General features: G+C 37.3%; 1 protein-coding gene across 3 annotated transcripts; it reads left to right on the forward strand.

Moving 5' to 3' along the window:
• The first annotated feature begins 1,267 nt into the window (after window positions 1-1,267).
• LOC139981523 (major vault protein-like) lies at window positions 1,268-23,936 on the forward strand. Of its 3 annotated transcripts, none has more exons than XM_071993968.1 (17): window positions 1,268-1,426; window positions 9,489-9,682; window positions 10,984-11,179; window positions 11,350-11,700; window positions 12,521-12,646; window positions 13,580-13,690; window positions 14,775-14,900; window positions 15,367-15,519; window positions 16,065-16,300; window positions 16,907-17,104; window positions 18,661-18,802; window positions 19,432-19,643; window positions 19,952-20,195; window positions 20,804-21,070; window positions 21,112-21,306; window positions 21,387-21,620; window positions 22,272-23,936. In XM_071993968.1, the coding sequence occupies exons 2-17, from the start codon at window positions 9,528-9,530 to the stop codon at window positions 22,431-22,433; spliced, it is 3,108 nt and encodes a 1,035-aa protein (XP_071850069.1). In that variant the 5' UTR covers window positions 1,268-1,426; window positions 9,489-9,527; the 3' UTR covers window positions 22,434-23,936. The 3 variants fall into 3 exon arrangements, with proteins under 3 accessions (XP_071850069.1, XP_071850070.1, XP_071850071.1); XM_071993969.1 differs by having other exon boundaries at window positions 20,804-21,031; XM_071993970.1 differs by lacking the exons at window positions 21,112-21,306; window positions 21,387-21,620 and having other exon boundaries at window positions 20,804-20,992.
• Window positions 23,937-24,710: the final 774 nt, after the last annotated feature.

A 24,710-nucleotide genomic window follows, 5' to 3' on the forward strand; every position in this document is an offset into this window, starting at 1 on the left:
TCAAATTTATGCACGTCAATGATTTCTGTCTCGAAATAGAGTCAATATCCCTTTCGAAAATGGTGAACGTTCGACCCTAGTTATAGGACTTTAAAATGTTGTTACAATTTTGAATTTCATGTAACTTTAAAATATTAATAAATTAAAATTTGCTTCACCGTTGAGTGTGTGTGGGGGAGGGGGTGGGTAGGACGCCCCCCCATTTTCCCGTGATGTGCACTTCATGCATATACGTTTTTACACTATCAAAATGTTCCCAACTGTTCTCCCTACTCACTGGCCCCCATCATCACTTTGGAATTTCTGGTGCCCCCACTGGAAAAGGGACACAATCATACTCGGGGTGTCCTATAACTTGTGAAGGTTTTGTAAGCCAGTCTGACATATGAATTAACTGGAAAGGGAAGTTTGCATGCACTGAAGAATTATACATGTCGTACCGTGTACTGTATAGCACAAGGAAAGCTGGAAGATAAGATTAAATTTAGACTTCAAAAATAACAGAACACTCTTGTATTTCTATGGTCTAAGTGTAAGAAATGCTTTCTACTGTATGCGATTAAGTTAGGGACTCGATAAGGATAAAACTACCGTATTGTTCTGACATGGCAATAATTATCATAAATGATGTATATATAGTGCCCATCCATTAGCATTTTTTGAAAACATGGATTATTTGGATCAGTGACACCAATAAAACATGTTTTTTGCGTCGCAAGTACAATTTAAAGCAAAAAAAAAGTAAAAACAAATTGTACAATTTACACACATTACGTTGCAACGGCTTGATATGTACGGAGCAGCAGAATTGACACCATATTATTAACTTATATACATTACAAAACACTGAAAATCTCAAAATAACCGTTTTCAAATTAAGTATTTCTTGTAAAAACTTGTCATAACTTGACAAGTCGTAATTAATACAGATTTTTTTTTTTGAAGAGAGGAAAAAGAACAGTTTAAGACGTTATTGCGCTTCCGTATTTACCTTGTTTGGAAGAAAATAGTTGCACCATTCAACGCAATGAGGAAGTTATGTATCAACCCTCTTAATAATGAATTCTACATTTACAAATTTATATTTTGTTTTTTAATTTAGCTAAAAATATCAATGAAACATTAAACGTAATTTTTTGATGCTTTTGGGGGTATTTTACTTATTAAATGTCTTAATGTTTCTGTTTTACTGGACGAATGTAGTTATGAGCAGCTACCATATTTTAGGAAAATAGGGGTTAGTATTTGTTGACGACGTAGTGATGAGAGACAAAAATAAACATTACGTGTTTCTTACACCCTAGCAAAGCCCTGTATTGAATCAGCTCCGTCGAGTGTGATATCCAGAATCAATACAGTCGTATCCGGAACAGGTCGTGTAGATGTATGTCTGATGCACTGGTGAGCTTCGAATTGGTTACCTTCTGTAAGTATGAATAAGCTATTAATACTGTTGGATAGACACATCTTTGCATATTTCTAGGCTAGGCCTAGGTATTGTAATATATACGATCATATACTTCCTTCGTCCTTCCTTAAAGAAAAAACACTTACTGTAGGTTTGGCCTAGCCTAGTATTATTACAAGTGTACACAGGCCAGGATACCCATAGCACTTACGTTAGGGCTTGGTATGCAAAGTAATGGTTCATTGGTCATATGACACAAGCAGAATTATGAAGTACTTCCTCAGAGTTAGACTGTATAGCTGATACTGATAGTCATAGAAAGTTACACCACAAAATGTAATAATTGACGCAAAATGTCATCTTAAACCAGATATGTAATAACATTCGCCACAAAATGCAATCTTAACAGCAAATATAATAACTATTTTGACGCAACATGTAATTATCCTTTAACGAGGTACACAATACCTTCTTGATGCAAAATGTAATCAAAATTTAAAGAGAAATTTAATAATGCAAATTGTAATTACTTTTGTTCATGTCATACTTGGAAATACTTTTATGGATAGATGTCATAAGTAGTGTTCAACCGATTATGCATAACAGAAAATACCGATTACCGATTATTTTTTCCATAATCGTACCGATTCCGATTATTTGAAAATGAGAAAATATCCCGTATATACGAAATCGGCAATAAAGTTTGACAGAAACAATAATTGTTGTGATTTTCCCCTGTTTCCTTTTGCTTCGTTGTTATACAAGGCTCTAATGTATGTATGTACCAAATTACCTCTGGAGTTTCTCGGAAAGAAAAAAAAAGTGTTTTTTTTTTAAATTTCCAAAATACGGAAATATGACATCCTACCTAGTCAGTACTGTGCTAAGCGAATGGCCTAACCACCTCGACGTGAATGTCACCTGCTAATGGCTTGAAATGGGCTAAGAATAGTTACTCAAAATATCCATCTCAAAAAGTATCTCAGACAAACCATCCATCTTCAATCTTTACCAAAGTGTAAATTTTAATTACATGTTGCCTTCATTCCGACATTATTTTCTACTTATTTTCAGTATTATACTGTTTATGAACAAATAGAAATGTTACGAACTTCAAGTTAAACATACCTATTCGTTACCTATTTAACTCGGAGAAGGTTTAATTAGAAAATGTAAGCTTAGGCCAATCAAACTGAAAAGCAAATTGTACCATCGTAACTTGTTTAAAATTACTCTAAAATGTAATACCAGATTGATGTAAAGAAATAATAACAACTAGAAACTACTCCAATATAACATTCCCTCTGTAAGATATATCACTTACAGTACCTTCCAAACAAATGCCGATTTCCAGCAAATTGAAAGTTTGCTACGCATTTTTTTTTTTTGCAAACCGATGGTTAGGCTACATTTCTCATTGACTTAGTGTGGTTGTTAGGCTAACATGTGGTCGAAGATTGCAGTTTCCGTGGATATTTTTATTTGCGACACAACTAGAGCGAATTAACAGATGGCAAGGTTAGATTTCCATGCAGTTGACTTAGTGTGAAGTAAGACTACCATGTGGTCGGAGATTTGTGAGGATTTTAGGTTATTTTCGCTGATACTGAAATTGCTTCGTGCACGCCGTAATTTTCCACGGTAACTTCCCGGGGATTGTGCGCGACCCTACCGCACTGCTTCAAATTTGATGCGGCATGTGAAAACTGTTTGCGCGATTCGCGCTGCAACTGCAATTCCTAGCTAAAGCAAACGCATGTCACAATTAATTTTACACAGACACCTGATATAACGAGGGCGATTTTCTTATATTTCTTTTTCACACTCGTAATTGTGCTTTAGGAGGGCTTTTTAGCACATCGCTCCCGCTTATTTCCGACCCTGTCAAGCACATTCGTTAATTCGCGAAATTGGTATTGCTGCTATGCCTACTGTGCCAAGAAATTTGAAGTCACTAACCACGAGGGAAGCAAAATCGGCGACCCCGGCAGCGTAAATTGATGAAAGTATACACTGTGAAAGACGTATATAGAGGGTGTCTTATTTTAATATTTCGTAGTAAAAGAACAAACCTAATACATAAGTTGATATTTTCAACTTCCATATGTTTTTGAATAATGATATTTTCACCTTCCATATGTTTTTGAATAATCGGTATGAAATAACTGGTATTCCACGTAATTTTTACCGATTCCGATTATGTTCCGATTATGCAATATTCGTACCGATTCCGATTCCGATTAGGTTAATCGGTTGAACACTAGTCATAAGTCACCAGATCAGTTTTGTTGGAACAATAAAACACAGAATTAAGGGCGATTTTGCATTCACAACTGGCAATGGTAAAACCAATCTTGATGGCATTGGTAATCTGGTATACACTGTTTATTATCAAAGGTAGGGGTTGAATCCACCACAGGCTCATATATTTAGGGCTCAAAATTTAACGGCCGTCTGATCACCCAAGACGGCTAAATTCATATCGGATAACCTAACACCCTGCTTAGGTTGTCCGACCGATGACTAGTTGATTTGCTGTATTTGTTCAACACTTCAAACAAAACTTGGAAAATCCCTATTCTTTCAAATAAAAATCTGCCCCAAAAAAGTGATAGTAGCTTGTTGGTATCGCCCTCCATATATATAATCGTACACTTTAGCTGTATGCACACCCCTTCGTCTATGTTGCTACAATGTATGTGCTGTATACCTTGGGCTTGCCCTCTGTCTCTTGAAATGATTCTGCAACCCAACATGATCAATCATGAACAGTGTTATACACCACATAAAATGTCTATAACTCTACACAGTTCTGTCCAAGATTTTCCATCTCCGTAAGATTAATCACTAAGAGTAAGACTTAAGCCTCAGGCCAAATAGACTAGGCCTGGGTTGCCTAACGTTTCGGTACTCACCTACAAGGCCAAATCAATACATTGTAGTATTACTAAATGCACGCCACTTTTAAAGCCCTAGTGGCCCAGATTTTGTTGCTTTAAACTGTGGGGATACCTCAGTTCTGTTAAAGAGCCGAAAAGTAAACGACAAAAATTTCAGGAGAGCAAAACACAATATGAACAACTGGAACCAGCAGGCCCAACGTATATGCAAACCAACCAATCTACAAATGGAACAAGAGAACAGCATGATAGGCCTCTCTAAACAGACACAATAAGGCCTAAATCATTAAACCAACTGAATATACCAAACTTGAATGAATAAATGAAAAATTGTCACATCAACCATTTACATTGTTTGTTATTTTTTGGTGCTTTTATTTGGACAACCAAAAAATACATTGAACAACTAAATATGAAGGCAAAGTGAAAAAGTTGTACATAATTTTCTGTGGGCCCTTTTTTCTGTGGATCTGTGAGCCTTTTCAACTTGAATCCCCTGTGACTGTTGATGATAGAGACTGCCTTTGTTTATCTTAATCTTAAGGGCATTGTACAGTCGTTTAAATAATTCACTTTTATTTTGGAGAACTTTGTGATCCATGAGGGTTTTTCGAGTTTGAAACTGGGCCCTATGACATTGGCTACCAATATAGAAAGTTGGGACCATCAGAAAATTACTTTTAGAGAAAATTGTTTTGTTTATGACATCACAGAAATGAACAAAGTTATATGGTATATATGCACAGATCAATATTTGGCCAATTCTACTTTGTTATGCAGCAATATAATCTCACATTTCTTGTCCTGATTCAAAATAGGCTATTCGGCAAGGAATCACAACCCAACTTTGCTTTCTGGTTTGTTACATTATTAGCTGTATTACATTGTCTGTAGTTATTTCATGATCAGTCACAATACCTGCTCCATGTAAAACCTTGCGGGAACCCTTTTAGCCCCATAGATAGTACACTTCTCTGGTTACAACAGTTGTATTTATGTTAATTCCAGTTAATAATCAGAGCTCACATTGTATGGGGTTATTTCATTTCTTGTTAATTCTTTTATTGCATTTCATAAAAAGTTATGACATACAGTACTCTAACTCCTTAAAGGATTATTACATTTTGCGGCGAAAGTTATTACAGTTTGCGTCAATTATTACATTTTGCGGCATAACAGTCATGGACCAGTGAGACCGAACGGAAGTACTCACTACTCAAGTCATCATGAATACTAGTTACTATAGTTACATGATATACTAGTTACTATAGTTACATGATACTAGTTACAGGTACTATAGTTACATGATATACTAGTTACTCTACAAGTTACTGCATGTAGTAGCCTAGCTGTAGTTAGTACTCATATACAATATCCCCAGTCGCAAAGCCAGAAAGATTCTTAGATCTGAGAACTTCAGTTAGAATGTACATGTAGTCTAGCAGAATGACATAGTACTCATATTTGTGGATGTGTGTCAGGCAACTGGTATCTGGTGTTTTATTAGGCTAGATTGTCTATACTTCAATTCTGGTTAACCAAAATATATATGTCCTTTTAAAGTTTAAGTGAGGTTTTAGTGAGGGGAACACTGACATGGTAAATTTACTACGAAATGGTGCAACTACACTGTGATTGTAACCTTCACGACAAACCTAAGGCCACCTTACTGTGCTACTTGTCATTGAGACAACCTGTTAGGAAACTTTAGTCTCGAACGATAGGACAACCATTACAAATCACTTCTGGGCATGCTTTCCTTAATTATTCTCATGTATATTCATTTTCGCAATGAAAATGTGAATGTTCTTTCACTTTGATGCTAGAAATTAGAATGATGTAAAACCTGCACATTTATAAGTACTATTAAGTTACTGTATGGCTTAATGCTAGGTTGCCTTGATGGTTCATCATGAATTTACAGGTATTTTTTGAAAATACAATTATTCATAGCCACAGAGTTTGTACTTCAATTGTAATCTGCATACTTTCATCAGTTGCACATAGTGTGAACCTGTAATATTAATTTATTATGGTGAAGGCGTGGTGTAGTGGTGAGAGTGTCCCCAGCGACGTAGCCAGGAATTTGAAAGGGGGGGAGCACTTTTTGCGATTGATATGGATTTTCAAAGTTGTAGGCACGACTATCTGAGCGGAGCCCCACCATCGGTTGGCGCAGAGCGTACAAGAAAATTTTTGGTTTACAAACCCCCCGGATGGCAGGAAACAGCCCTTCCCGAATGTTCATTCTGGTTCCCTGGCCTGTTGCTAACTTGTGAATCCTCATTCAATATCACTTTTAAACCGGAAAAACAAACGAGTTAAAATAGTACGTAATTCAATAATACATAATGTATTAAAATTAGCAAGGTACACAAGGGCGGCGAAGCACTTTTAATCTGGAGAGGGCACCGGCGTCAAAGGGCACTTTGCAGAAATTCTATTGGACTGATGCAGCCTGATATTTAGTACCCTTTATAAATCTTATTGTATTATCTTATTTGCGTATACACATCACTCCATCACCCTCCCCCCCCCCCCCCCCCGTCTTAGTAGTCTTACTTTTCAACTTCTGATACTTGTAGATATAAAGATAGGCCAGAAATGTCTTTGATACAACCATAGCCAGTAATTGTCTTTGATAAAACTGTAGCTAGTAACTGTTTATCGAAAAGGCTGTTTTGGAACTTGGAACGCCGATCGTGACAACAACAGGCAACAAAGTGCTGCAGCTCTATACATATAAAGTCTGTTAATCAACGATAGGCTTATTTGACTGTGGAATGTTCTCAACTGAAATTTTATCTGCGTAAACGGGTTCTTAAGTAGATGTTAAAAAACTGACAAGATCGTATCCTAGTCTTTTTCGGCGGGTAGAGTATTGAATGAAACGGCACGTGATATGAATGACAGCCTAGATGACAGAAGAATAGGTCACCTACTGTAATTTAGCCATTATCTTGCTATGTTCATTTCAATAGTTTTTCCTGTCTAGACTCTTAAACTCGTCCAGCAAGCTTATGGATTTGAATTATGGGTGTATTAATAAAAAAGATAACTTGGCCAAAAAAAGTGTAGGCCCGGGCCTACAGTGCTTCATACTGGCTACGCCCCTGATAGTTCTAAATTAGGATTAGATCTCTTACTGAAATATCGCTGACCTAATAAGGTGATTAAGAGTACAAGTTTTATGTAGAAAAAAGGCACATTTTTAACCTGAGGAAAAGTGGGGGGGGGCACTTGCCCCCTGTGCCCCCCGGTTCCGCCGCCCTTGAAGGTACATGTACAGAGTAGTCTTACTTTTCAACTTCTGATACTTGTAGATGCAAAGATAGTCCAGAAATGTCTTTGATACAACTGTAGCTAGTAAATGTTTAAGTTAGCCTAATAAGAGAAGGCGAGAGCTATCCGACGATTGCCATCTGATGCAAATTTCTCAAGTGTTTTCTCAACTGAAATATTATCTGCGTAAACGGGTTCTAAACTACATGTTAAAAAACTGACAAGATCGGATCCTATAGTCTTTTTCGGCGGGTAGAGTGTTGAATGAAACTATTGTGCTACATACTGGCTACGCCCTAATCATATGATATCATTATCAGCAGATTTTGTTTCCTGTTTAAATTCTTTTACATGTTCTTTTACATAATATATCAGAAATACAAACATAGTGCTCTTTTACAAGTTTTCCAGTAGGATGATTCTTGTTTATTGTCCAATGTCTGGACTTTAATACATTTGACGAACTTAACTGATGGACAATATAAACTTTCATATTTTGTAATACAGCCAGAAATGCAGTGGCCTAAAAACAAATATCGTTATCGCAGTGTATTAGCAGTGTAATAATTATTTATAGGAAGTGCGTATCACTTACGATTGCTAGCTTAGCTTTATAACATGCTGTTCGTGCGAAAACTTAGGACGACTCATTGAACGAACGTTGTCGACGTTGTTGTGCATACAGTTCGTGACATTCCATAGAGTGCGGTTAGGTAGGCAATATGTATTTTATTACGCAGTGGCCAACTGTAGGCTTGTAATTGGCTATAAGCTAAAGTTAGCTAATTGCATCTGCCAAACTAAGTAAGTAGTTGAATCAGTAGGCGTGAATGTTACTACGATTACAATCAAGTTAACGGAGCTGACGAGTATTCAAGATCAAAAGAGCACTGACAAAATACCATGCTAAAAAAACGACAGTTTAAAAAAAAAAAAAAATAGACACTGAAAGGGGGGAGCTGTTGCTCCCCCTGCTCCCCCCCTGGCTACGTCCCTGAGTGTCCCTGACCCATAACCTCCAAGTTCCTTGTTCAAAACCTCACCAGGAACCATACAGTATACCATATAACCTTTTCAAACATTGTTTCTGTGCAATGTTGTTGAGTGAGGTCCTATGTGGGTTGGGAATTAAAGGTTTCACAAATTGGGAAATGGGGTTTAGTTGTCAGCTGTTTCAAAAGAAAATTGTTCAATAAGGCTGAACTGTAGTGATGATGCCTTCAGTGCCTTCAGATGTCTTCAGGATAGGGTTTCCATTAAGCATCTGGCTTCCTAATCTGTGGGGAATACTATTACTTATTAAGAAAATGAATCATATCATTCCACAATTCATTCTGTAACAAAAATTGTTAAAAATTGAACAGCATGAACAGGCAGTGTCCTTCATAGTAATAATATCAAAATCAGATTTGATTGAAATATTGAGCTGATTGTTACCCATTTAAATAGCCTGAGAAATTACTTATCAAGCTATGTCTGTTATGATTGTATGTTTATTAAGAGCAGACTAAGTGAGGATGATGCCAAAAAAAATGATAGATTATTCAGTACATACAAATCCAAAACTGATCTGTCATATTACAAATTCATATCATTCCATAATAACAAAAAATTGTTAAATATTTATGAACAGGCATTGTCCTTCATAGGAAAAGTAGAACCACTGGATCAGATAACTAAGATTTGATTGAAATATTGAGCTGATTGTAATCCATTGGAATAGCCTCAGAAATGACTTATCTAGCTCTGTTACGATTGTATGTTTATAATCTAGACTAAGTGAGAATGGAACCAAAAAATGATAGATTATTCAGTACATACAAATCCAAAACTGATCTGTCAATCATACAAATTGGTCAATTTACAAATATGTATTTTTCAATTTGCTTTTCTTTCAGACTTTGACGGATAATCAGTAAATTCTTGCTAAGATCAAAATGAGTCGAGGATCAAGAGGGGAACAGAATGGGCAGTCGAATGATTCTATTTTTAGAATTCCGCCTTATTACTATGTTCATGTACTGAACCACAATACCAATGTAACCAAGGTCGAGGTAGGCCCCCAAACCTACATCAGACAGGACCATGAAAGGTAAGGAATATTCTTTGATCCACAGCATTCTTATACCTGATGTCTAGTAATCATCGTAATCTGGTGAACATATTAATTCCCTACCCTGTAATTCAATGATTCAGATTTCCACTTTAGCCAAATTCATTGTTTCTCCATATAAGCAACACAAGCACCTCTACAAGACTGGTTTCTTAAAGCACCCTACATGGTTCCCTATTACAGAGAACTGACAACACTGTGGGCCAAAGACAAGTTGCATGCAGGCCGGCCAAACTTAGATATTTCATCCTTTAATGAATTCCAAATTTCCACGTATTCCAGCCAGTCTTTGATACATGATTCATATTGTTTCCTTCATTTTTTGTAGCTTTCAAAACCTCTATGCAATTACTCTTAAAATAAAATTGCTATCAAATATACCAAAGTCAGTCAGATTTCATTCATAGCACCCATGGTTTCCCTAAAGTCCACCAAAGACCCCAAATGAAAATGTACAAATCATGTTTTCGTTATGTTGTCATCCTGATAATTATTGTTAGCACCCATTTGTTAGTCACAAATAAAAGGAAGAAAGAAATATGCAATCAGTAACCACAATAAAAAAGAATTCTTAATAAAACAGAACATTAGAGAGCAGTAATGACTAGGGTGGTTCGGTATATCAATATACCAGGTATACCTGGTAATACCAGTAGGTATATCGGTATCTGTTTAAACTTATACCGGCTCACCCTAGTATTGACTAGTGATTATTACTCACGTTTCCTGATAGCTTCCTGGAGTAGTACATCTTCACTATCACCTAGGATTGCTAAACCGATATACCGGTTTAATGGTCATTTGGTTCATACCCATACTGACGGTATTGAAAGCTGTCTTCAACGAATACACCGAAATACCAGGTGTATATATCCGAAACAACCTTGAATACCTGGTAAAAATAATACCTTATGAAAAATACCAACCCAGTTGCTTCAAAAGAAAAACAGAGATGGGAAAGTCGTAGTATTAATATCGCTAATCATTTGTAGGCTAGGCTAGTGTTCATTGTCACAGTTAAGGCTGGAAGTAGCGGTTCCGCAAAAATTTCCAGTTTACCCAGTAATTCGGTATTCGTCATCGGGTATACCGGTATCTGTGTTTGCTTATACCGATGCACCCTCCTATCACCTGCTAGTGCTGGTACCTGGTGTTTTCAGTTCTTCACATTTTTTTTGTTCAGTTAGCTTATCGATTGTGTGTATATCAGTATTAATGTTAGTTCACCTGTAACCCATAAATATATAAACTATGATCTGTAAACTGCGGTTATTTTTCAGGGTATTGTTTGCACCTCAAAACATGATCACGATTCCACCACGCAATTACTGTATCATTGAAAACCCAGCCCAACATGATGGAGATGGTAACGTTGTACTTGACCAGAATGGACAGGTTAAGCTTTATCATGCAGACTCAGAGATACGGTTTTCCCAGGACCCATTTCCTCTTTATCCAGGGGAGAATTTAAAGCAGGTAAGAATTAACTCAGATTTAGTGGAATAAGTTTCTTGATTACTCCACAAAGTCTGTAAAGTTGTTTTGTTCGTTTCCCTAAATGTCTCTGATGGATGTTACTGGACATGTTGAAAGCTTTTATCCCCACACAGCTTCATTAATGATTCTCAAAATCTCTCATTCCCTAGGAAATAACTCCACTGAAAATTGTGCCTGCCAACTCAGCACTGCGTCTGCGTGCTATTCTTGACTTTGAAGATGAGCAAAAGCAAAAGTATGTGGCTGGTGATGAGTGGCTCTTTGAAGGTCCAGGGACTTACACTCCCAGGAAGGAGGTCATTGTTGATGCAACGATTAGAGCAACAGTGATCAAACCAAACCAGGCCATCAAACTTCGGGCCCGCAAGGAGACCAAGGACCGTAGCGGTAGTGACAGAGTCACTGGAGAGGAGTGGCTGGTTAAGAAAATTGGAGCATACCTTCCTGGAGCTTACGAAGAAGTTATTGGGGTTGTCAACGCTTACGTGCTGACAGATAAGGTTTGCTTTACATGTCACTGTTAAGTTCAAAAGATGTTCAGTTAGGTGTAGTTAGCTGACAAGCAAATCTGAGTTGGCAGACTGCAAAATTGTGGTATGAAGACCAACATAATTTAATGAATTATGCAACGACGTAACTGCATTTGCAGTACATTTAGTAGCTTGCTTTAAGCTTACAAGACTATTAACTGTAGATGGGTAATTTATGAATTTTGTGGGAAGCTAACATCTCTGATACTGTGTAAAAGTAAGTGGGCCTGACATTTCGAACCTAGCAGGATCTTCTTCAGAGGCTGAATGACAAGTAACAGAAACTACAAGGGACAAATTCAAATACAGAATGCAGACAGGTTAATGAGCAGGGTGAACACAAAAGAGGTTTGATGTAAGAGGATAAGTAGACAAAGGATGGAGAGAAGAAAGAAACCAACAGGGTTAAGAGAGATAAAATCCTCTTACATCATCTTGGCAAAATTTATCCTGACAGAATGAGACAGTTATTTTGTTGTTGTATATTAGTTGAAGGTTTAATCATTTGATTTTTTCATGCACATATAAGGCCTATCACTATATGCTTCTGTTGTGCCCAAGCAAATGTGTTGTCAGGGGTTATTATTATTAAGTATTGTGGGATCATGTAGAGGTATTTTAAGGTGCATGTTTCCATGGAGGACTGCAGGGATGCAAGTTTTCTGAGTGGACAGATGTTGCCTCCCTTTGGGCTCAGCTTTTAAATTCCTAGTGACCGTACTGAGTGTAATATAATAACACAATGTACTTCACTCTCATGTAACCCTTTACTTTGTTATTTCTGGAATAGGAGGCACTCCACGTTAGAGCTACAAGAACATATGAAGATGATAAAAAGGAGTTGCGAAAGAATGGTGAAGAGTGGCTTATAACAATGGAGGACACAGATGCACACATCCCTAATGTGCATGAAGAGGTAATGAAGATGCATTAATTCAAGTCAGACCTTTCATTGATTAAAAAATTCATTTCAGGAAACACACAGTTACTACAAGTACGGTAAACTTGTGTATTGTACTACTTATATATAACTTAATTGGTTCGTGCTCACAAGTGAGTGTTACGTTGTTTGTCATCAATGTTTCAGTTTTTGAAAACAAAGTTCACTTTAATTTATCAATAATTTTATTACTCTTCAAATTAGTATTCCTGCTCATTGCAACTGACCTAATACTGCAAAAGAATTCCCCTTAAGTGCAATTGCAATTATATCTATGGTGAATGGCTTTTCTGTGTCACTCACTGTCATAGGATTGACCTTTGCTCTTTTAAGTGGCTGAGAGGGTTTTCCACTCTCACTTATGACTGTCATCATTGTTCAGAAGGGTATTACCTTTGAAATGATCAAGTTATCTGGTATGATGTTCTGGTACTGACTTCAGAACACATTTTCCTCAGATGATCTATGAATCAAGTGATTTCATATACAGCATAAACTTATAAGGCAAGGAATCACTAAGCCTGCTGGCATTCTGGTTCCAAGAAACTTTATCTATAGGACCAAACTTTGTTCAATCCACATACCTCTGACTAGTGAGGACTCATAAGTTTATTCACATCTGATTTTTCCCCTCAAAATTTTTCTCAGAAACTGTTTGAAATTTTTATTTTACATTTAACAGTTATTTCTCCTTCATCAGATTAATACTTGCACTATAACACAAGGAAGTATGTGTTCTGTTAATTCACAAAGAGACATTGGCACAAGTTTCCTGATTGAATCTTCGTAAGGGCTTATCTATTTGGCTACAGAAAACAAGTGTGCTTTGTAGAACAAACTTTAAACCATGAGATTAGATGCAAGTGTTTACTTTCTTTGTTTGTTGAAACTTTTGTTTTGTCTGTTTAGGTGGTTGGTGTGATCAAGATCACAACTCTAACGAATCGTCAATACTGTGTTATTCTGGATCCTGTTGGACCTGAAGGAAAACCTCAGCTGGGTCAGAAGAAACTTGTCAAGGTTGGTATTTACTGCTAGTCGACCTCCTCCATAACAATGTTACTGTTTAACCTTCAGATGATAATTAATGTTCCTTTGTCTCCCAGCAGGTGTTTAAGCAGCATTTTTCATTTGGCTGCCACTAACATCCATAGATTCCAGTTGAGTAAACTAAGACAATAAAGTACATTTATTCACCATATGAACCTTAGTTAGTTAGTGATCAATAACTTTTGACTTCTAAATTTCTGCATCACAGTCACTTGAAACTTAACTACAACTGTAAAATTAACTTTTTGTTGATTTTCTTAATTTTTTTTCCAAATTAATATTTGACTGACATGAACCGTCATAAAGTTACCACTTCTACTGTTTAATATCTTATTAAAAGGTACATGAAGTTGTTTCTTCTGTCAATATTGGCATTTGAAAATACTTGGAATATCCTTTGGGAAACTTTGACAAAAAAAGTCTTCAAAGGTGGTGTAAGACAGCCTTAAAACTGAGTCACCATTTTCCAAACACTGCCCTGACAACCTTATGACAGCAGTGGTTACAAAGTAGCCACTACACAGTGTTTCATAGACTAGGCTACTGCCTAGGCCTATGAAAAATGTATTGAGAACAGTTTATGTTTGGTGCTGTCATGAAGTTACCACCCCATGTAAAACTGTGACAACATTTTTTAAGGATATTCTTAGATATATTGTAAAAGTAACATGAGGAACTCTAGACACTTGTTTCACTCCATTGTGGCTTGTTAATGGTAATGAATATTTATACATAATACCAGTTCACATTAAGTGGTCTTTGGTCTAGTTCATATCACAAATTGTATCAACTTATCACTCTGATAGCTGTAGAGAGTAATCCTCCTACTGTATGAATATAACAATTATGTTAATGGTCATGAATATGTATACATAATATCAGTTCACACTAACTGGTCTGTGGTCTAGTTCATATCATAAATTGTATCAACTTATCACTCTGATAGCTGTAGAAAGTATTTCTCCTACTGTATGTATTGAACAGATAACATCTCATCAAAACTCAAAGTTTTCAACCAATTTCAGTTTTGCTTCTTTCTTTTCGTCTTGTATAGGGTGAGAAATCTTTCTTCCTCCAACCTGGAGAGAAACTGGAACAAGGAATCCAAGATGTGTACATCCTGGGAGAGGATGAGGGTCTCATCTTAAAATCACAGGAAGCCTTTAAAGATGACCAGGCAGTAAGCATATATTGTTTGCACTTTGTTGATTTTTGTAGGAATTAGTAGTAAGGCAGCCCTGGGACTATTGTTACAGATTCATTCCTCGCTGGAGTCAAAAGGAATCTATGTGATGGTGATGGCATTTGATTTTCAAAACATTAGAAAGGTCTGTTATATATCACAACAGACACATAACTATGGCTACAGGTCTCTCTTAGCATATGCTACAATACCTAGCCTACTCTGCATGTCATAATTGCATTAGAGTATCGTGACTGAATGTTGCTATTAACCAGCTAGTTATACCATATGGGGTGAGAAGAAACAGCGTAAATGTTAGAAGAAAGCATTTCCAGGGATTCCAGTAGGAATTGGTTTATGTTTATTTTGTTTACTTTTCATAATACTTTGTACAGTACTGACAAACCATAGTTAATTTTGACAGAGACCACGTTTATATAATAGGTGTGTTATTTGATCTTAGGCGGACAAGCAGCGGCAGCCTGGTGATAGATGGATGATCCGAGGACCCAAGGAGTACGTACCACCAGTAGAAGTTGAGGTCATCCACAGGCGTAAGGCTATTCCCCTAGATGAGAATGAAGGCATCTACGTCAGGGATACAAAGTCCGGCAAGGTTAGTTCTTGTAAAGGAAGCAATTAGTTAGGATGAAGTTTGATTCTTTGAAGTGATTGCAATCAATTTAATACTGTTGCATGCTTACAAGTTTCTTTATTTCTTTTTAATTTTATTTATTTAGTCATTCCCAGTCAGTTACTCATCTGTGTCATGTTTAGCAGGTTAATGGTGATTTAGCTGTATGTAGTAGTTGTTATATCTACTAAAAACTATTTCATCTGTTAATTATTAGATGAAGATTTGACCACATAAGTCATGTTTGATCTTTATTCTTGTTAATGGTGGTTACTTGTGAAGGTTCATAAGAAGTAAAATGGGTAACTATGTGGGCAGATTGTTATCAAGTTGCTGTGGTGAGTGATTTTGCTATACTTGTGCACCCAATGCTTATTAAAGTTTGCAAAATCTCAAGAGAAATAATGATATAACCAGGAGAAAGTAGGAAGAAGTATTTATAGGGTAAGTTGATTGATGTTAAAGGTAGTTGGGACGGAGAGTGAAGTGAAAGTTGAATCAGAGTTGTTGATGTTTCATCTCTTCAGATCCGAGCTGTGGCAGGCATCACCTACATGTTGAATCAAGACGAGGAGCTGTGGGCCAAAGAGCTCCCTCCAGCAGTGGAGAAACTCCTTCAGACCATGAGGGACCCTCTTGCAGATCGTAGTGACCGTAGTGGGACCCCTGAGGTTAGAGTAAGGGAGAAGACCAGAGTTGTGACCTTCAGAGTGCCTCATAATGCAGCGGTCCAGATATACGATTACAAAGAGAAGAAAGCTAGGTGAATATTTAATATCCCTTTAAGTATATGCAAATTATGTAAGTTTTAGGATAATATTGAATTCTATCTAGGCTCGACAATGAATTTTCAGGAAAATCAGTACTTCTATCGTAGTGGAAAAGTTGCGGATGAAAGTTGATAGTGTTTGATTAAGAGCCACTGAAAGCTGATCTTGCAGCAAATGTTAGCATAGTCCACATTATAAATATTTCCAAAGTTAATTCTTGAAAAGTTTTCATTCTTCTGGTTTGTGGTAGAAATTAAAGATGGTTTAGTTGAAGCTTTATCTCTTTGTAAGATATTTATAGGAATACAGGTGATCAGTACTGCACCTAGATAAAGTAAAATAATCCAAAGCATTTTTTGGCAACACTCAACAGTGTGAACAGTCCTAAAGGTATGGCAATAATGCAGAAGGTCAGAATGAAAGTACTATATAAACTATGAGGTTGCTAAAGGGCGGGGAAAAGACTGGTGACCAACAGTACTTTTCTCCATAAAACAGTGTACTTCCACCAATATTTTGCATTCTTTGCTGCAACAGCTTCTCAGTTGATCTGCCCCCTCATGTTGTTACTGTTTTGTCAACATTTTTTTTTTTTTTAGAGTTGTCTTTGGTCCAGAGTTGGTGATGCTTGGACCAGATGAGCAATTCACCCAGCTGAGTCTTTCTGGGGGTAAACCCAAGAGACCAAATGTCATCAAGTCACTGTGCCTTTTGCTAGGACCAGACTTTTGTACTGATATCATCACCATAGAAACAGCTGATCATGCAAGACTACAGCTGCAACTCTCATACAACTGGTAAGTATAATAAAGCACTTAACAAGGTAAATCAATGTCAATGATGTGTTGTCATAGGCACTAAAGTACATAGAGTTGTAACTAGTTTAAACTATCATTGCACAGACATTTTGGGTTTTAAACAAGTTTGGACAATTTTATGTCCATCTGCTAATGATGTTTTAAACACTCAACATTGATCTAAATAGTGTTGATGAGATTACTGCCAGCAACTCGATGCATAATCCAGTTATTATGTGTACCTGTCAGAATAATCTTATAATCATATAACTACAAGGATAAATAGTGCATGTGGTTATGCTTGGACATTGTCAATATCTAATATATTTTTTGATTGACTTCACTCTTGGCTGGAATGTTCTTGACAGAGAGGGGGAGGGAGTGAGGGGTGTCTCACCCTCCCCAATAATTAGCTTGAAACTTCAATAGTTCGAAAATCGGTGGTCAAAACAATGACGGTTGGAAAAGTTTATCTATGCAACATCAATAATTTAAGCTGATCACACTCTTGACAAGATAATACTGAGTCGAATATCTAACTCTTTGTACAACCCATAGTAACGTTGAAAATACTTCAAACTAACTTTAAAATTGTCCGATTATGGCCAATTGGCATTCAATTTAGCATCTTAGTATTCCCAGTATAGCATATTTAAGGTACAAAGAATTGACAACCCACATGTGTTATGCTGCTGAAAATGTCAAACTTGTGGTATGGCAAAGTACGAATTGATGGCCAATTACAAATCCACCCAGTTGGAATATTAGGATACTACACCCCTCCACACCCCCCCCCCCCCACCCCCCTCAACCCAAGCACACAAGACCTGGGCCCTCTTTGATGCTGTTCATTGCATAAAGTGTTCATTCCTTTCTTACTGTGTACCCTTTAAATAAATTGTTCAATATTAAAAATAGGTTTAGAAGAGAATTTTGAAATTAGGGAAGCATTACAAAACAAATTACTTTCCCAGCCAATGTGTTTGTTCACTTAAATAGTTGCAAGCAAAATTGTATGATCATGGCTGTAGTAGTAGTAGTAGTAGTAGTAGTAATAGGCACAATGCTGGCCCTGGAAAACAGGTCAGTTAAATGCAAACACAGAACATGTCCCAGATACTGGCCCTGGAAAATAGGTCAGTTAAATGCAGTCACAGAACATGTCCCAGATACTGGCCCTGGAAAACAGGTCAGTTAAATGCAGTCACAGAACATGTCCCAGATACTGGCCCTGGAAAATAGGCCAGTTAAATGCAGTCACAGAACATGTCCCAGATACTGGCCCTGGAAAACAGGTCAGTTAAATGCAATCACAGAACATATGCCATGGGCTTCTAGACATGGTTCATAGCTTGAAGCATCTCTTCATGGAAGTGAGTGATTAAGGCTTCATTTTTTTACATCTATGGTTGTAGCATGGTATCATTGTATGGCTTTAGTGAAGTATTACTAACCCATGTGAAATGTAACCTTTGGAAATGAGTCAGAAGGTAATGGTCTTGGTGACTTCTGTGCATTGTTCAATTCTGGTTTCTTTTACGTTCATTAATTTTTAGGCATTTTGACATTAAGAAGAAGGATGATGAAGCAGGCACCAAACTCTTCAGTGTTCCTGATTTCATCGGTGATGCTTGTAAAGCCATCGCCTCTCGCATCAGAGGAGCTGTAGCTGGAGTTCAGTTTGATGACTTTCACAAGGTTTGTTCAATGTAGGATTCTGGGCAAGAAGGAATGCTGCATTCATACAAAGCAATCCTCAAGTTTTACAAAATAGTGGAAAAAGAAGACTCTAGGATTTCATAATGTTAATAATGAAGTTCAGCCAATAATATTTAATTTAACTTTAGTTTCATAATATTGAGAACTACAAGAAATTGAAAACTGTAATATGATGGCTAGATTTCCTCAGCACCGATCTTTACTTTAGATTTAGTTCATATACCAATATTGATGATTGAAAAGAAAATGTAGAATTCTTCAGTTTCTCATAGTTGGTATATGGATTTAGTCTAAAGTAAAGATCTTTGCTACTTCAGCAAAATAGGTTAAATTTACAAGAGTCCTCCTTGATCATGAAATATATGACCACTGCAGTCAGTCCTAAGCAGCATGTAAGGATCATTAAGTATTGTCAACATCATCGTAGCAAACTAAGTAAGTCAATCTTACTTCGTCAGTGTCATAACTATTTCCTCAGTAGTAGTCATTCTTCATTGCTGCCCCCTTTTTTTATTTGTAAGCAACTTTGTTACCACCGTCACATCAGTCATAATATGATCTAAATTTTACCATCAACAACATTACACACATATTCTCCCATTCTGTAGAATTCTGCCAAGATTATAAGGGCCTCTGTCTTTGGATTTGATGACAAGAAGAAGGTCCGGGAGAGTTTCTCATTCCCTCAGAACTTGCTGGTGATAACTAGCGTTGATATCCAGTCTGTTGAACCGGTGGACCAGAGGACCAGGGATTCTTTGATGAAATCTGTGCAGTTGGCCATTGAAATCACCACCAACTCTCAGGAAGCTGCTGCTAGGTGAGAGGAAACACAGGATGGGAGGGTATGGGGTTGAAAGAGGAGGAGGTGAATGGGTTATAGCTTATCTCTGTTTCATTATCTCTATGTCATGTTGAATTCTTGTTACTATGTTTTAGACTGCATTCTGTGTGATGGTTTGTAATTCTTACAGGTGCTTTTATTTTGTGTAGCTGTTAAGTTGTGATTACATTGATAGGGCATTAACTACTCTCTGGAATGGTAGTAAATGAGTTTATCGTTTTCGTTTAAGAGATTTTCCTTACAAAACACATCTCAATTGCATTAATTTGATGTTGCTCTGACAGGCATGAAGCAGAACGCCTGGAACAAGAGGCCAAAGGTCGTCTGGAGCGTCAGAAGATTGTCGATGAGGCAGAAGCCGAGAAGGCTCGCAAGGAACTCCTGGAACTGCAGGCTTACAGTGCTGCTGTTGAGAGCACAGGTCAAGCCAAGGCTGAGGCCCAGTCTCGAGCAGAAGCCCAGAAAATTGACGGAGAGGCTGCCGTGGAGCAAGCTCGACTCAAGTCAGAGGCAGCAAAAATTGAAGCAGTGAGTTTATCTGTCATACTCAGAAGTGACTTCGCATCGACCTGTTATTAAGATGAAGTCCTTACAATGAATTATAACTGTTTATATTTAGCATGAACATTGCACAAAATATGTCAGTTTCTCACATTTCTATCAGCGCAGAGGATTAACAAATTTGTAATTTGTTTCAGAAGTGTCTTACCTCTCCAAACAGATCTCAGAAATTAGAGTAAGGCTACAGCTTTGGTAGTAGCTAACCTTCTTTTTGTTTAAACACATTATGCAAAGATATGAGGCAGGTCACCAAACATGGTTGAATAAGTATTCTAATATTTCATTGAGAGAAAATAATGAAAAAGGTATGTATCTGTTCAACCCAGATAAGAATTACGACGGAATATTGACAATTCTTAGAATTCAGTCTCCATATCTTGAACCGTTTATGATTGAAATAATTCCATTAGGTTCATTTGTTCTGTCTTTTTAAGCTATACCAGCAGGTATAAATAGAAATTGCTTTGGATTGAGTGTTCTGGGATCAATGGGAAACAAACATGGTATTTCTCCAAAGTAGCTTAATATTACAAGGGTTCATACATTTTGAAAGGGTTCATTTTCTTTGACTTCAGGAGTCAGAGTTGGAACGGCTTACCAGAGCTAGAGAAGCTGAAATCAAATACATCAAGGATCAAAATGAGCTTGAAATAAGCAAGTCCAAGCAGCTGGCTGAAATTGAAACAGAGAAGTTTAAGAACACAGTGGCAGCAATTGGCTCGGATACCATCAGATCTATTGCAGTAGCTGGACCAGAGATGCAGGTAAGAGACAAATGTGTGTTGGGTGGACCAGAGATGCAGGTAAGAGACAAATGTGTGTTGGGTGGACCAGAGATGCAGGTAAGAGACAAATGTGTGTTGGGTGGACCAGAGGGATTCAGGTAAGAGACAAATGTGTGTTGGGTGGACCAGAGATGCAGGTAAGAGACAAATGTGTGTTGGGTGGACCAGAGATGCAGGTAAGAGACAAATGTGTGTTGGGTGGACTAGAGATGCAGGTAAGAGACAAATGTATGTTGGGTGGACCAGAGATGCAGGTAAGAGGCAAATGTGTGTTGGGTGGACCAGAGATGCAGGTAAGAGACAAATGTGTGTTGGGTGGACCAGAGATGCAGGTAAGAGACAAATGTGTGTTGGGTGGACCAGAGGGATTCAGGTAAGAGACAAATGTGTGTTGGGTGGACCAGAGATGCAGGTAAGAGACAAATGTGTGTTGGGTGGACCAGAGATGCAGGTAAGAGACAAATGTGTGTTGGGTGGACTAGAGATGCAGGTAAGAGACAAATGTATGTTGGGTGGACCAGAGATGCAGGTAAGAGGCAAATGTGTGTTGGGTGGACCAGAGATGCAGGTAAGAGGCAAATGTGTGTTGGGTGGACCAGAGATGCAGGTAAGAGACAAATGTGTGTTGGGTGGACTAGAGATGCAGGTAAGAGGCAAATGTATGTTGGGTGTTTACAAGTTTAAGGATAAGTTGGTGTTGTGTGTAGATATGCAGATGAGATAGACAGGTAAACTTATGTGTGTTTATTGTACACGATACAACTTAAGGAAATGGTGGTACCAAATGGTGCTGTTTAGTAGAAAACAATTAACAAACATGGTGGCAGCAATAAGATCTGACACCTTCAGATGGTGGCAGCAAGTGGTGCTGACACCATCCAATTGATCACAGTGGCAAGATTTGCAATTGTGAATAGGTTGCTTTTGTACTGCTCAAAGGTTGCAAATGCTAAAATGGGATACCTGAAACAAGATGGAAGTGTTCCTTGCTATTGTTTTGTAACTGTTTGTGTTTTATTGTATGTTGGTGATCGCTTGAAGATTGTTTGTGTTGTATAGGGAATGAATGATAAAGGTAACACTTCCTAATGTCTTAGAAGGGAATGTTGACCTAACTGATGAGACCCTAACAATCAAATCACATGCAGGTAATGCTTCCATATCAAGACTGTCCATTAATGATTGGTTTGGTTTTTAGCATGAGTGTCAGCTTTGGTTCTGGTGAGTTCCTAACCTTAACTCGGTTTTTTTTTGTCAGGCTAAACTGCTTCAGTCACTTGGTATTCAGTCAACCCTGATTACTGATGGCACCAGTCCTATCAACTTGTTCAATACAGCTAATGGTTTGCTCGGGGCCTTGGAACCTCCGAAGAAACGATCTAAAGGTCATAAAGACGATGACTCCAGCGATGATGAATAGGTTGGGTGTTTGGAGTAGTTTCTTTACATTCGTCTTTCGCTTAAATAGATAGTACAACATTTCTAGCAGTGTTAGCTATCAGGATATAATTTTGTTAAATGTCATAAGAAGATGTCATGCTAGAATATTCAGAAGTGGTTAATTCATTACTGCATTTAGACCTACTTCATTATATTAAAAAACAGAAATCTTCTCATATTCTCTTTTGTTTTGGTGTCCTTGAAAAGGTAAGATTATTTTACAATTTAAAAGTATATTTAGTATGCAAAACCAGAATAATGTTCAAAGTATATCCCAGAAGGGAAAACATTCATTTAGAGGTTGCTCCTTAACAAGTTTGCATGAACACAAGTTTGCATGAACCATAGTTAAACTCATCAACAATATATTAAACTAGTACCTTATAGGTCAGAAATGCAATAATGTACAATATAAAGTGGACTAGCAGATTCAGGGCATGGTACATCGGTCATATTCAAGTGTAACAAGAAGGGATGCACCAATGGACGGTCATAGAAAATTAGATAATTCAAAGCATGTTTTTGCAAATGAAAATCTTGGGGCATTTCTTTCAAATTTATTTGTATTTCTAATAACAGTAAAGTATGTAAAAGTCTATGGTAATGGTAGTTTGTAGATTGCATCTGTTAGTAAGAATGTAACATTGGAGTCTCAGTTTGGCTTGGGGAGAGGATAAATGCAGGTGGATGAATTAGGTGAGGGAGTGGTAGCTTATCGAAGGGCAGGTTTCTTGTTAAATCCACCATGTCATGTGTTCCCATAAACTGTCTTGTGTTCTCATAAACTGTCTTGTGTTCCCATAAACTGTCTTGTGTCCCCATAAACTGTCATACATTTGAGACATGTATGGTAATCTTTTAGCCAAGAATCATGTAGCTCATGTAATCAAAGCAACCATTTTAAAACATGGTCTCCATTAACTGTTAACTCTAGTATTCAGTATATCAAGGTAGCTGTGACTTATTTTACAGCTTTGTTATAATGAATGCTGTTCAAGTAAGCTATTAATGTTCATATACACAGAGTGTTTGTGTTATTAATTCAGTATAGGCCAATATAGGATGTCTGCATTACACAGAAGTCAAAAGGCAGCCTTTGAGCAATTAAAGTGTCTTACTACAGGCTAGAGGCCTGTCTTGCTACTCTTACATATACTTTAATCTATACAATGTTAATACTGTCAACCTTGTATTATATGCAAACCATCATATTTTAATTCATAAAACTTTACAGAGTTGAAGGTTGGCCAACGAATGATTTTGCTTTTCTATTAATCAATGAACAAACAAGTTTTCAGGACTATTCAATCATGTAGAGGTATTAAATCAAATGAATGATTGTAGGTCTTCACCAAGTTCAATAATCCTAAGGAAAAGGGAGAGACCTTGCATCTATACAATTTATAGTCTATTTTCTTCATAGAAGTTAAGAAGTCTCTATGTTAGTTGATGCTAGTTATTGCATTAAAATTCTTGTAGTATACTAATGTTTGTTGTCTGTTTTTAATCTACTTTGTCTACCTCTTTAGGTTCTTTCAGTTGGAAATTAGAAAAGATAAGTTATTGTATTCAGGTTACAAGCGCTTGAATTCTCTAGTCACTTAGATTACTATGTACAGCACATACTACATACAGTTTACTACATTCAGCACATACTACATACAGATTACTACATACAGCACATACTACATACAGATTACTACATACAGCATTTATCAGAGGTAACCAGAGTGAGGACCCTCCAATGGTTACTTGCCTTACAAGAAATTCTAATAGCGACCCCAATTTTCACCTTTATCATCTTGGCAAACCTCCAGTGGTGGATGTTATGGCCTGGGAAAGGGGTATACAGACAGGAGTCCCCCAACCTTTGGCCAGGGGAAGGGGTATGCAGACAGGAAGTACCCCCAACCTTTGGCCTGGGGAAGGGGTATGCAGACAGGAAGTACCCCCAAGCTTTGTGTTTTTTCATCCACACTTCGGGTACATTCAGGGTACTATTTATGCACTGAAGCTAACTGTACAAGAGTGCTGGTATTTTACGGTCCTTTAGTTGCTCTGACTCCCACACCAAGAAAAAAACAACCACCCACCCAACACAACCACCCTTTATATTCACATCCCCATGGTTCACAAGTTGCCGTATTGTTTGATCGATTAGTTACCACTAATTGAAATTATTAGTTTGTTCCATGGGGTAATATTAAACAGAAGATTACCACTTCGTTTCAATCTTTATAAACAAAATAACAGTAAA

This window comes from Apostichopus japonicus, chromosome 15 (genome assembly GCF_037975245.1).
Source record: "Apostichopus japonicus isolate 1M-3 chromosome 15, ASM3797524v1, whole genome shotgun sequence".
NCBI classification, from domain to species: Eukaryota; Metazoa; Echinodermata; class Holothuroidea; order Aspidochirotida; family Stichopodidae; genus Apostichopus; species Apostichopus japonicus.